Source organism: Lissotriton vulgaris, chromosome 3_1 (assembly GCF_964263255.1).
Source record: "Lissotriton vulgaris chromosome 3_1, aLisVul1.2, whole genome shotgun sequence".
Lineage (NCBI taxonomy): Eukaryota > Metazoa > Chordata > Amphibia > Caudata > Salamandridae > Lissotriton > Lissotriton vulgaris.
Genome location: NC_141689.1, coordinates 1620117311 through 1620131377, shown reverse-complemented (window position 1 = coordinate 1620131377; position 14067 = coordinate 1620117311). Strand labels below are relative to the sequence as shown.

Genomic DNA, 14067 nt, shown 5'->3' with positions numbered 1-14067 from the left:
TCATCGAGATAATAAATTGTCAATTTATTTTCGAAGAAGAGGAAGAATCATGATGAACTATTATTAGAAAAAAAATATTTTTCTTTGGTTAATTAGAATTTTTGTGCACAGAGTTCCATAGTTAGAGTTGGTTTTGTTTTATATACCCTGTCATTTTAATTTTGTACCTATAAAATTAGTGGTTAGATTATTGATTTGCTTTTTGAGGTAATTTTATTAAGTATGTCAACTACCAAGCAAATATGCTGCTCAAATTTGCAAATAGTTTTATTAGTTATAAAAATAATATTTTTAATTGGCTTACTGTTGTGTGACTTCACCGGCTGGATATGATTCACTTGCTGATGACAGTGTAGAGATTAAGCATTATATATATTAGAACAGTAGAAACAAAAATAGCACATAAGGATACATTTCTAGGAAACTTTAAGGAGAATGTTTATTCAAAAATTAGTAACTACAATGACTGTACATTTATCTCAATTTCTGTCTCAGAGAGGGTTAGCTATTTACAGCTTCCTCTGACCTATTCTTTATCATGCAATATGTTTTGTTATTGTTTTCCTTGGTTGAGAATTCAAAGCACAATACCTCATGGACTACAATGTTTATTCGGGAGAGTACTAAAACTGAATATTTGGAGACTATTTCTAAGAATTTTGGATTGATCATGCAACCTAATTTAAAATCTGATACGTGTAAACTTTTGTGTAAATTACGTGGAGTGTGAATTTATTAGAAAATATAATGAGAATTAGTAGAAATTGGGAGGAAATGAGAGAGATTGATTTACAAGAGGCAGAAGAAAACTCAAATATGAAGAATGCATTCAAGACTGAGAGTGCAGCAAAGAAAGCAGAGAGTAATGTATATGGTGCCAGAGAAAACGAAAGAAGAGAATGGTAAACCAATAGAAATGGTTACAAAGAGTGATTGTAACGTCATTATATCATTAATGACACCTTTTTGACTAATGAAGAACCAATGTTAAGAGGAATCTATTATGTCTGCAGTAGAACAGCTAATTTTAATCTCCACTTAACTGGGTGGGAAGCTGCTTTGCTTTCGTCTTAACGTTTGATTATAATATGAATGAGATGAGTGAAATTCGTGAATAGAGCAATACCAGACTTAAAAGAGAAAAGTGTAGTTTTGTTTAAGCACTGTTGGATGTGTTTGGTGTTTTGCTGTCTCCTATTGGTGTGCCTTTAATTGATGTGAAAATTAGGAAGATGTCTGCGGCAGTAGACCGCTTAGGTACCAACACTGCTGGAGCATTAACTCGTATTACTGAATAGCGAATGGCTCTAGTTCAATGGTGATGCAAAATTGCCTGGTATTGGACATTCTTCATGCAAATGTGGGTGGAGTCTGTTGTGTGTTCTGAATTCAACAGTGCTGACCTTTCATACCAGATAACAAGCAAGCCTATTACTGATTACATTGGTAATAATACTAATATTTTACATGAAGCAAAGATTCCTGTAGAACCTGGGTTGTGGGAATCAGTTGATGCATAGCTCAGTGAAATTGAAAAGGGGTTTGCAAAGGTCGCTGAATAGTTTGATAGTACTGGAGGGGATGTACTTCAAAAAATCCTAAATCCACTAATTGTTGTTCTAGTTTGTATAATTGATATCATTCTTTTATTTTTATATTCTTGAAGCAATCTCTTTCAAAAGGGGTTTAGATTGTGGGTGTGAAAAGAAAGTGCCAACAATGACTACAAAGAAAAGGAGGAGAGATGAAATCGAGTTTTAGAACATTATGGCTCGTGCTTATGAAAATATTAACATTTTAGAAGAATTGAGACACAAAAAAGCCAAAGATGATAAACACTCTACTTTGAATAAGACAATTGAAACTAGGATGATTGATTAATCATCAGAGGGGTATTTGCTAGATTAGCAAATAATGCTTGGCTTGTGTCCTGAACATTTTGGGCCAGATGTAGGTAATCTCAATTTACCTATTCTTAAATACCGAATTTTACAGATTCAGTATTTAAGAATAGGTAATTGGGATGTAGATAATTTTTTGGTAACAATTACCGAATCGGAAAGATTCGGTAATTAATAATCGGTATTTACAGATTCGGTAAATACCGAATCGGTAATATGGGGGAACCCTTTCAAGGGTGGCAGGGTGTCACATTGACACCCTGTTGCACCCCTGAATAGTGCATGGGTGCACATGTGGCAGACATACATGCCCTAAGGGCATGTATGTCTGCCACATGGCACTGAATAAATAGCACAAAATTGCTTTTTAAAAGGCATTCGGAATTTACCACCAACTGATAGTTGGTGGTAAATAACGAATCCTTAAATGTAATAAAAAGCACTCACTTGAGTGTTCTCTACATTAAGGATTCGGTAATTTACAGAATCGGTATGTTAAGAATTCGGTAATTTACCGATTCCTTAAGTTACCGATTCAGTAAATTACCAAATTCTACAATTTGGCTACCTACATCTGAAAAGCCTAATTCCGGTCGGTAACAGACGAAATTCGGTAATTTCTGCCGTTACCGACCGGAATTAGGCTTCCTACATCTGGCCCTATGTATCAAAAATGAATTTACTGCACTTTACAGAACTGTGTTTTCTATACTTGACAAAACTGGGTAGATCTACAAGAAGCAGTCTTGCAAAAAAATAGTAATACCTTCTGGGGTGTAAATGCAAAAGCAGGTGGAAGTAAAACACCACCAATTGCGTCACCAGTCCCACAAAAGAAATGGGTTGATTACCTATCTGAATTGTACGGAACTAACTTGGCGATCCCTGGTACTATAACATTCTATATTTTTAGAGCCCTTAACTAATTCGACCAGCAGGTAATGTAATCTACAGAAAGCAAATTGCTCATTATGTAAGGAAAGCGAGAGTCACAGCAGCAATGGGTCCAGACAGGATCCCCATGAAGGTCTTAAAGAACAATATAGAAAGATGGACTACATTTCTGGCCCACCTTTCTGCCAATTGCTATAGAACTGGCCATATTCCAAGTTCCTGGTCAGGAAGCATTGTGGTTCCTCTTCTGAAGAAAGGCTCCCGCCTCTCTCCAAGTACCTATCGTCAAATTGCCCTCCTAGACACTACAGGGAAGATATTTGTGGCCAGCGTGACCCTTGACCCGGTCACTCAACTACCGCACGGCCCCGTGTGCCCGGATTCTGCTGCCGCTGCCTGCTTGGCCCTCTTGCTGCCGCCTCTCCTCAGGGCCCCTGCTCTCCTGGCTTGCCCTCGCTCCCCAGGCTTGCCCTCACTCTCCAGGCTTGCCCAGGCTTACACTCGCTCTCCCCCGCTCCACTTTCCCGCTCTTTCCAACCCCCCCCCCTCTGCTCCCAGCCCCTGCTCTCCTGCGGCCCGACCCCTTCTCCTGTCTCCCGCTCCCCATTCGCCGCCTCGCTCCCGCCTCCCAGCTGCTCCTCCCTCCCACTTAGCCATATATGGCGGGACCGCGCGTATGCGCAGCGGCCACGCGCAGCGGGTGCGCCAATTGCGCACCGAAGGCGAGCCAAAGGCAAGCCCGTCTACACCCGTCCGCGCCTGGCCCGCGCCCAGTGTCGAAACCCCTGGACCCCGCCGGAGCCAGCCAACCCGACTGAGCTACGGCGCCACCACCCTCCAAGCCCTCAACACCGGCCGACATCCAGCCTGCTACCAAGCCACCCCGAAACGCACCCACGGAGCCTTCACCTGCCACGCCTGCTACTTCACCTGCACTCGGTCCTGCACCGCGCCAGCCAAAACATCCCCCAACAACAACCACCTCAAGTGCATCCTGCTCAACCCCCGCTGCATCCACAGGTACGCCGTCGAACTACGGGACCTACTGGACAAATCGGCACCAGACGTCGCCATCATCACGGAAACCTGGATGAACGCCTCCTCAGCCCCTGATATCACCATTGCCATCCCGGACGGCTACAAGATCATCCGGAGGGACCGCATCAACCAGACCAGAGGAGGCATCGCCATTGTGCACAGAAACACTATCCGCATCACGACCAATACCGACGACACCCTCGCCACCGCAGAGCACCTGCACTTCCAGATTCACACCGACCCCAAGACCACCTTCAGAGGAACCCTCATCTACAGATCCCCGGGACCACGCTCACACTTCAGCGAGGCCATCGCAGACTTCAACAGCCCACTCGCCCTCGCCTCCCCCGACTACATCCTCCTAGGAGACCTCAATTTTCACCTGGAGAACGACCAGGACAACAACACCACCGCCCTACTAGACAATCTCGACAACCTCGGATTCAAGCAACTGGTTAACACCCCCACCCATTACGCCGGTCACACGCTCGACCCTGTCTTCTCCTCCAGCAACCACATCTCCTTCAGCCACACCACCGAGCTCCACTGGACCGACCACAGCTGTGTACACTTAAACTTCAGGAAAACAACGACCCACCATCGACCTCAACAAACCCCCCGAAGATGCTGGAGCAAGATCACCAACGACCAACTCACCACCTCCTTGCGTCTAAACCCTCCCACCAACACCACGGACCCCAACAAAGGAGCCCGCAATCTCACACAGCGGATCACCGACTGCGTCAACACCCTTGCTCCACTGAAAAACCCTCCCAGCAACCTCAACAGCAAGAAAGCCGAGTGGTTCACCAACGATCTTGAAGACTCCAAGAAATCCTGCCGTGACCTCGAGAAAGCCTTGCGCCACAACCAGTCAATGGACAATTGACAGCCCTCAAGAACGCCACCCGCAAACACCACCAGCTGATCCGCACCACCAAAAGGTCATCCTTCAGAGAACGACTGGACAACAACACCCACAACAGCAAGGAACTCTTCAACGTCATGAAAGAGCTCTCCAACCCCAACGCAGCAACAACGACATCACGCCTTCTCAAGACCGCTGCAACTCTCTGGCCACCTTTTTTCACTGTAAGATCGTCGACATACACTACAGCTTTGGCGCTCAGAACACGTACCCCGCCACCGAACCTACACCCCCCACCACCACCATGTGCGCCTGGACTCAGGTATCACCCACACGATGAACACCATCCACTCGGGCTCCCCCCATCCGATCCCTGCCGACACCACATCTTCAACAAAGCCGACTCCATCATCGCACCCAAACTTCGGGACATCATCAACAACTCCTTCATATCCGCCACCTTCCCGGAGAGCTAGAAGCACCCAGAGATCAGCACCCTCCTGAAGAAACCCACGGCAGACCCCTCAGACCACAAGACATTCCGCCCATCTAGCTCTTCCCCTTCCCTGCAAAAGTCATCGAGAAAACCGTCAACAAACAGCTGACAGCCTTCCTGGAGACGAACGGCTCCCTCGACCTTTCGCAGTCCGGATTCCCAGCGAACCACAGCACCGAGACCGGCCTCATCGCGGCCACCGACGACATCCGGACCCTGCTGGACAATGGAGAAACCGCCGCCCTCATCCTGCTCGACCTTTCGGCTGCGTTCGACACGGTCTGCCACCGCACCCTGAGAACCCACCTCCGCCACGCCGGGATCCAAGGAAAGGCCCTGGAGTGGATCACCTCCTTCCTCTCCGACAGAACCCAAAGAGTCCGTCTCCCGCCCTTCCTCGCAGAAGCCACCAAGATCATCTGCAGCGTACCTCAAGGCTCAGCCCCACCCTCTTCAACGTCTACATGAGCCCCCTCGCAGCCATCACACGCAGGCACAACCTCAACATCATCTCCTACGCCAACGATACCCAACTGATCCGCTCCCTCACCAACGACCCCATCTCCACCAGAGCCAGGTTCCAGGACGGAATGAAAGTCATTGCAGACTGGATGAAACTCAGCCACCTGAAACAACTCAAACAAGACGGAAGTCCTTATCCTCGGCCCATCCATCTCCGCCTGGGACGACTCCTGGTGGCCCCCTGCTCTGGGCCCCCCACCCAAGCCCACGGACCACGCACGCAACCTGGGCTTCATCCTTGACTCCTCCCTCACGATGACCAAGCAAGTTAACGCCGTTACCTCCTCCTGCTTCAACACTCCCCGCATGCTCCATAAGATCTTCCGTTGGATCTCCACTGGAACCAGGAAAACGGTCACCCAGGCCCTCGTCACCAGCCGTCTGGACTACGGGAACGCCCTCTACGCTGGGACCACCGCCAAACTACAGAAAAGACTCCAGCGCATCCAGAACGCCTCAGCACGACTCGTCTTGGACACTCCCCGACACAGCCACATCTCCGCCCACCTGTAAGTCTATTCATTCATTTATTGAGTACTCCATTGTTTTGTGTGTAACTAGATGTGTACTGTCACATCTGATAACATTAGATCAAGAGGGGACTAATAATTATTTACTAAGGGGATAGATCTTAGTATCAGTGCATGTAGTTCTGTATTATGATTGGTTGGGCCTCGAACCATTATATTAATTTCATGCTGACTAAATTATTTTCACTATGTATTTTTTTCTTACACCGAGGGCTCATTTTAGAGGTGAGCCAAAAATCATCTCTTCCTTCTTAGCGACTAGACTCTTGTGAGTCTGGCTCATGCTTAAGACTTAGAATAATTCTGATATGTTTGCTACATCTGACTAAGCTTTATACTTATTCCCTATATGCTAATTACCTACATGACTATATTTTGCTTTCTGTGATGCATCTTTAACAAATGTTCATGGTTTCTGGTTCAAGCTTCATCTCAAAAAGACATTTTATTTATTATGCTGATTGTTTTATTGACTAATTTGACTTTCCTAGGGGCACATTACCTCATACGTTCTTGAGGCTAACACTGCTGCCAATCTTGCTCAAATGCCTTATGTCACATTTTATCAGATAATCAAAGATAGCATCAGTACCCAATAGGATCATCATGCAAGAAGATTGACAGACGAGTGCTGCTAGCATATGAAGGTTTCTCCACACCTACTTTCTATACCAGGAGAAGTCTTCATCTCTCTAGGATGGGCCTCATTGCAGAGCTGTACAGAGCCACCTACCAGGACACAAAGATACTGTTGAAAAGTTTCCAGATCCAGTCTGACGCCTGGGGAATATTCAAAAGGTGAGGAATCTGTGACTATAAGTCGCTATCAGAAATATGTCTTTTCAAATTCTGCTTTCCTCGTATGTCACAAGGAGTGGCTAGTCTTAGTTTCCTAAAGGTACATAGTGGGTGATACGGACCAACATCGAAGTCCAGAAATCCCAGGAGAGGAACTGTGAATTTGACAGCAACATACGTAGGATCATATCCACCACAGGAAATATACAACTGTATGTTATCCTTCAACTTCTCTCAGTGTTGGTAATGGCTCATCATTATATCACAATTTACTAATTATAGATTATAATTACCACTAGTTTCTATTTTCTAAATTATTTTTCAGTGGAACATGTCCTCTTGTGGATATCAATAAAAGAATAATAAAGTGAATGCAGCAACCCAAGAGGTATGCCACGGCTATGAATGACACATCCGAATGAGTAGCAAGTTAAGGCAAGATGAAGGTAGAGAACAACCAGGAGTTAAGTTGGTTCCAAAAGGATGCATGATTCGATATTCTGTGCAGGGAGCATGGCAAGTAATTTGAGAGCATGGCAATCACAAAAGAGAACGTTCTGGACCAACAAATCTTTGGATCCTTGAGCAGGAAGCAATTGGCTGTTTGAAATGTCTGGTTGACTTTATGCCTTGAGAATCTGGAGCATTAAACCAGTCGCTCAATATAATGTGAAGCCTAATGACAAATGCTAAATATCATAAAAGCAATATGCTTCACAATGTGTAGCTGCTTTCCTATTGATGATAGTGGGTTATGTAAATTCTCGAACTCTCTCACTCCTTCGACCCTAAATATTGGCCTTAGATTTCCTGCAACATCACATTATCTGCTTGCCCACATATAGGTCTCCAAATGTTTTTACTAGGGTTTTGCATTCTATTCAAATTCCATGAAAGTAACTTAATCCCGATTTAGTTTCCAGACAATGATGGTATAAAGTGAAAGTGTTTAGAAGTTTCTTCAATTTGCAATCATATGCAAAAAGTATAAAACCCACTATAATGTTGGTAACTTGTTTCAGGTTCCTAGCCCAAACATCCACCTTTCCCCCTCCTTGTTCTAAACAAGTTCTTTGTTATCCCCACCCCACGAATCACATACATTACAAATACGAAAGAATAGCAACATTGTAGCAAGAAAAAAATTGCTAGATGCACTGCACGCAAACTAAATGGAGAAGTGTGGCTCACCGGTTAGAGGAGGCAGACCCAGAAGCAGAGGTCGGCCCGGGACCAGGGTTCAATTCCCGACGCGGCAGGGTTTGGAGCCCAAATGTCCACGGACCTGATAATTCTCGCTTCGGTGCCTACTTGAATCAGGGGTTCACGCTCTGCAACTCTGGGCAATAGCTTGCTCAATCTCCACTAGGGTCCCCGCGGCGGGATGCCTGGCTTTCACCTTGGGGGTGCCCAGCTGGGCTATCCCACAGGGAAAAACCAGGACGGGTTCCCAAAGCAAGCGCCGAGATACCCTTTGTGGTGATACGTGCGCTATATAAGAAACTACATTACATTACCATTAAATTATTAATTTTTGTGGGCTAGTTCTATAGCCTTGTGCACTGTGTCAGGAAGTGTTTTTGTTCAGTTTACAGTAAGGGCCTACTTTAATGTGGTCTTGAAAACATGATTTTTTTGGAAGACTACTTTAATCCATGCCGAGTTCTAACAAACAATTTGTTTTCCACTATCACTTTATTTGTGCTTTCTTTGTTTGGATGTTACCTAGAAGAAACATTTCCAATTGAGAAAGTTCATCGAGTGACAATGACAATATCTTTGAAGTTACTCTTTCTTCCATGTTTTTGTCACATAGACAATAAATTGATGTTCGCTGATGACACCCTCTTATTGTCCAAATCATCTATGGGTATACAACGGGCCCTGGATAGTTTTGTTAACTTCTGCCATCTTGGGGGGTTAGAAATTAATGTCCAAAAAACCAAGTTTATGATCTGTAACCCACCAAAGACTAGATGCTCTACTCCCTCCCTTAATGGCACAGCTGTAGATAGGGTAACAGTCTTTGAATATCTTGGTATTACCCTCACGGATAAAATGGACTGGGCACCCCAACTTGCAAGGCCAAACTTAGATTAGTTCAGACCACGGGTGGCATTTTGAAAATCCACCTTTAAGCCAGTGGCTCCCATCATAGAAATGTATAAAGCCCAAGCTTGGGGAGCAATTTTCTATGGGGCTGAACTCTGGGGCCATTGCTCGGTGGATGGCATTAGCAAAGCTGAAAAACAATTCCTAAGATCACTCCTGGCACTTCCATCCAGTACCCCCTTGATCCCTATGCAATTGGATCTCGGCATAACACCTATTCAAAAGGTAGTCGCACTACGCCCTATAATTTATTGGCTCAGACTATGGGCAGCCCCCGAACTATTATGTTTTAGACGAGCATTAGAAGAGGTCTTGGGTCTCCCTGGTTCTGAGAAACTGACATGGTTTGCCTTTTTAAAAAGGGAAAGTAAGAGACTGGATATACCTGGACTATGGTCTAACCCAGCTGTGGTTTGTCCGCAACTGTCTCGTGTAGAGTTAGTCAACCTTGACCGTCGGTCAAGGATCTTGACTACACTTGACAGCTCTTCCTTGGGTCCACTCACTGTCAAGTTCCTTAATTTCAAAGATGATTATTTAATTGAGCCTTTTCTTGATGATATTTTACCTATCTCAGCAAGGAAATTTTACCTGCATTTCAGATATGGTACTCTTCCTCTTAGGATCTTCTCCCATAAATGGTCTACTTCTGAATTAATTAACTGCCCTGCGTGTGGAGCCAAAGAGGAGTCTGAGTCCCACATTAATTTTTTTTCCCTAGTTACAAAAACATACGGCCTCGTTGGCTCATCCAACTTTGTAAAAACTTGGGGTTCAGATCCCACCAAGAGTCTCTCAGGATTTTGAAAAGTAATACTTCACCTCCTGTTATATTTTCAGTCTCCCGTTTTATTGATGCTATGTGGCGCAGGAGAAGATCTTTTTTGTAATAACTGTTTGTACCTTGTGGAATTTACTTATGAATTTACCAAGTATTTATGCTGTACTTTTTTAATGTATTTATATTTTTATAATCATTGTTCTTTGTTCAAGTATTAATTTGTCATGAACGGCTGCCATGCATCTTTTATGGTTTTCCGACAGAAATAAAGATTACTTGACTGAATGGCTTTCTTTGTTTGGATGTTACCTAGAAGAAACATTTCCAATTGAGAAAGTTCCTAGGGTAAGTAAATATTTTTGGAGCTTCAATGGCTTTTGGGTTCCCCTGCGAAAAACGGAATGCACCCGTATAATCCCTGTACTGAAAGTCAATACACAAAGCTCTCTAAATGCAGCATTGAGGACTTTAGCTACATATTTAGCAGCTTTCAATACTTAAGGGCCTTATGATAGCCCATAAGTTCAGAACTTTTTAAGTTGTTCTCCATATTATCTGGGATCATCATTCTACAGAGAGCAATCACATTATGATGCTGTTGATTGTCCATCGAGTGACATTGACAATATCTTTGAGGTTACTCTTTCTTCCATGTTTTTGTCACATAGACAATAAATGGTATTTTCTTTCAGGTGTCAGACTCTGCCTGATGATTAAGGAATAACAGTCGTCATTGAAGCTTTGTATAGACGATATCTCCCCTCTGATGGCTGCTTGCCCACTTTCCCCGGAGTATCTGGTCAGAAAGAGCAGAAAGTATTATGGCAAAATTCACAGACAGTAGTTGCAGGAACATCCCTTATTTTGCCCTAATGTGCATATTAGGCCCCTTCTTAACTCCCTTTGTTAGACACTGGTTTAGTTGACTTCTGCTCTCTACTGACTACATACCAAATCTTCTTTGCTCTAGGGTTGGAATCTAATCCTTAGTCTCAAACTGGAAAGCCTTGCTCCTTTTCTGTATCCTCTTCAGAAGATGAGCATCTGCACCATCTCTCAGCTTTTTGGAATTTTTCTCATTGTTTGACGAGAAAGAGAAGGATGTTAGGTGGGTGAATAGAGGGATTCTTTAAAATGCATTGGTCTACAGCTGAGGTTACTAAACATGGACACAAAACGTGTCTTGAACATATGAACCATTCAATTTCATTTGTACTTGTGGCTATATTGCACATAATTGAATCTGTACGTCTGGCATCAAAACTCCTCATTTCACATGAGTGTTTAATGAGGGAATGTTTCAACAACACAGTGCAATGTGTAAAAAATTATTATCTGATGATATCAACATTCTGGAGTCGGTTAACAGCATGTTTGCATTTTGAGAGGCAAAAAAATGTTTTTGAAAATTAATGCCCTCAGTAAATCTTTAAAGCCATTCATAATATGAAATTCAAAGATTACACAGTAACAAAAGATATGTGTTATGTAAATGTATAGGCATTTATAAAGCGCACTACTTACCCGGAGGGTCCCAAGGCGCTTCGACCGCTGCGAAACCCTTCCTGGCTTCCCTGAAAGATGGTCCCTTAATGGGTATCTCCAGGGTGAGACCAGGCATCCCCGGCGGTCTGGTGGGGCCGTTAGTGAAGATGAGGCAAGCTAATGCCCAGAGTTGCCAAGTGTGATCGCTGATCAGAGTGGGCACCGAGGCGAGAGAATTATCGAGTCCGCTGACCCTGGTCCAGAAACCTGCCGCGCATCGAACCCTGGTCCCGGGCCGTCCTCTGCTCTCGGGTCTGCCGCCTCTAACCAGTGAGCCACACTACCTCACTTAGCAAGTTAAAGGAAATTTGTCTTTGCAGTAACATAGCTTAGTAAGATTAGCACTTGTTTTTGAAGTCTTTGTGATCTTCAATTCACAAGATGAAATCCAGAAATAGTGACTCAGCCTTTCATTCTTCAAGTCAGAAACATGAGTACTAATTTTAATTTGGTAATATTAATGGACATAAAAATCTTGCATATAATATATTAGACTGTTGTTATATCTAAATCATTCAAACAATGTAAGATCTGTTTCATCAATTCATAACGCTGATTTAGGTGACCCACCTTCACATGACTGGCCGACAGCACGGAAACCATCCTTGCAGGTACAATCCTCCACAGATGTACTTCCTGGTGGAGACGTATGGTTGGCATCAGGGCATGCAAGGCATGTGCTTATGCCTCCAGGGTAGCCTTCAGGTTTGTATGTTCCAGAAGGACAAGCTAATAAATAAAAAACAACCATTAAGCCTCAGCATTTTAGCAGAATTACCATTTAGTAAAAGCCTGAGAAACACTGCAACTTGTGGGAAGTTACTACACAGACCTGCCGTTTTATAATACACTAAATTCACTAGGTAAAATCTGGAAACTTTTTGCAGGATAAAAAACAAAACGGGAGTGATTTCCAAAAGAATTCAAGGGTTTGGGGCGTAGTACTAGAATCATACTTTGTTTACATACCCTAGGATGACTTTGTGAATATGCACATAAATGTCCAACTTTCTATTAGGAAAAGTGCAAAGAGGGAACTTAGGGCCTGGAGTACAACCAATTTTTGCATGTGCAAAATGGGTTTGCGACCAGTTTGCGCATGCAAAAACTAACAGGGCAATGTAGAAACCCTATTTAGTGAGTTGCATTTTTTTTGCAACTTGCTAAATAGGATTTGCGACTCTCAATTAGGAAGGGGCGTTCCAAGGGCGTCCCTTCCTAATTACGACTCGCTACCTTATGTAAGAATGTTTTGCGACCGCAATTGCGGTCGCAAAAAAATCGCAATTTACCGCCCTCTTCAAGAGGGTGGTAATGCACTTGCAAATGGGAAGGGGTCCCCAGGGGACCCCTTACCCTTTGCAAATGCAGGGAAAACATTTTTTAGAAGTAGAAATCTCTCTCATTGACCACTACCTGCCCTTTAAAAATGAAACAAAAACGTTTCATTTTTCTTTCTTTTTTTAATACATCCTGTTTTCTTTTAAGGAAAATGGGCTGCATTTAAAAAAATAAATCTGCTTTCTTGAAAAGCAGTCCCAGATATGGGAGGTCTGCTGAGCACAGCAGGCCACCATACCTGGGAGGGCCAGCCATTCCTAATGGGGTTGAAAATTGCCAGTGTCTCATGAATATTGATGAGGCATGCAATTTGAGACCCCATTGGGAATCGCAAACAGGTTGTCTGACACTGTTGTACATGGCATTTAGCGACTCGCAAATTGTGACTCGCAATTGACCACAATTTGCGAAACGCTAAATGCCCCGGTCATACATCTGGGCCTAATTGTATAGGAACATCTCCTGAATTAACACTGTCACAACATTGAGGCCTCATTTTAAGAGATCATATAATATAACATATCAGATAAGAGAAAATACAAGCAAAAAAATATAAAAATACATAAATTGTTGCGATTAACATAGCTCTCCTTGGTTGTATTTTCCTTCATCCTTATTATTGATTTACTTCTTACTTGACCTTGAATTCTTCTTGGTTATCTTTATGATTGGTTTCCGACAGGAGTTTTGTTGTCTATACTAATTGTTTCTATCAATATGGAGCTGTAGAAGGAACACAAAGAACAGGTCGCCCTCCTCTCAATTTATCAAATACACACAAAGCTTGTTCCCTCAGGCTTATCAAATCGCAAATCTGGATGTAGAATTTGTATTTTTATCTACGTTGGTCACTCCTTACTTCTTGCAAGGTAATGTCCCACCACTTTATTTGCCTTCTTTTTATAAAATGGTGTTTTTATCAAATGACAGTCATATACCATCAAATATTAAAGACAGGTAACAATGGTATATATGCTAAAAAATCACACCCATAAATGTGGTTATTATTCAAATATATTGAAAAAAGCAAAATGGCACCGAACGTGTGCACCACCAGTTGAGCTTGCTGATTGGAACTCACCAGCTATGCTCACTTTTATCATCGTCGGTAACCATTTTGCTAAAACTTACAAGTGTCCCAAAAAAGTGTGATCAAATTATTCAAAAAAGCACACACCCTATGTGCTTTGCGACTACCAAAACAAAACAAGACCCAAAACAATATAAAACTGAAATAAGAT

At 43.3% G+C, this 14067-nt stretch overlaps 1 protein-coding gene across 2 annotated transcripts in view; it reads right to left on the bottom strand.

Moving 5' to 3' along the window:
* SVEP1 (sushi, von Willebrand factor type A, EGF and pentraxin domain containing 1) overlaps nucleotides 1-14067 on the bottom strand; it is a 1018759-nt gene that overhangs the window by 669624 nt on the left and 335068 nt on the right. For both annotated transcript variants that reach the window (XM_086962106.1, XM_086962105.1), the window contains exon 4: nucleotides 12056-12214. In XM_086962106.1, coding sequence (XP_086818232.1) covers nucleotides 12056-12214 — 159 coding nt within the window. The remainder of the gene's footprint in view (nucleotides 1-12055; nucleotides 12215-14067) is intronic.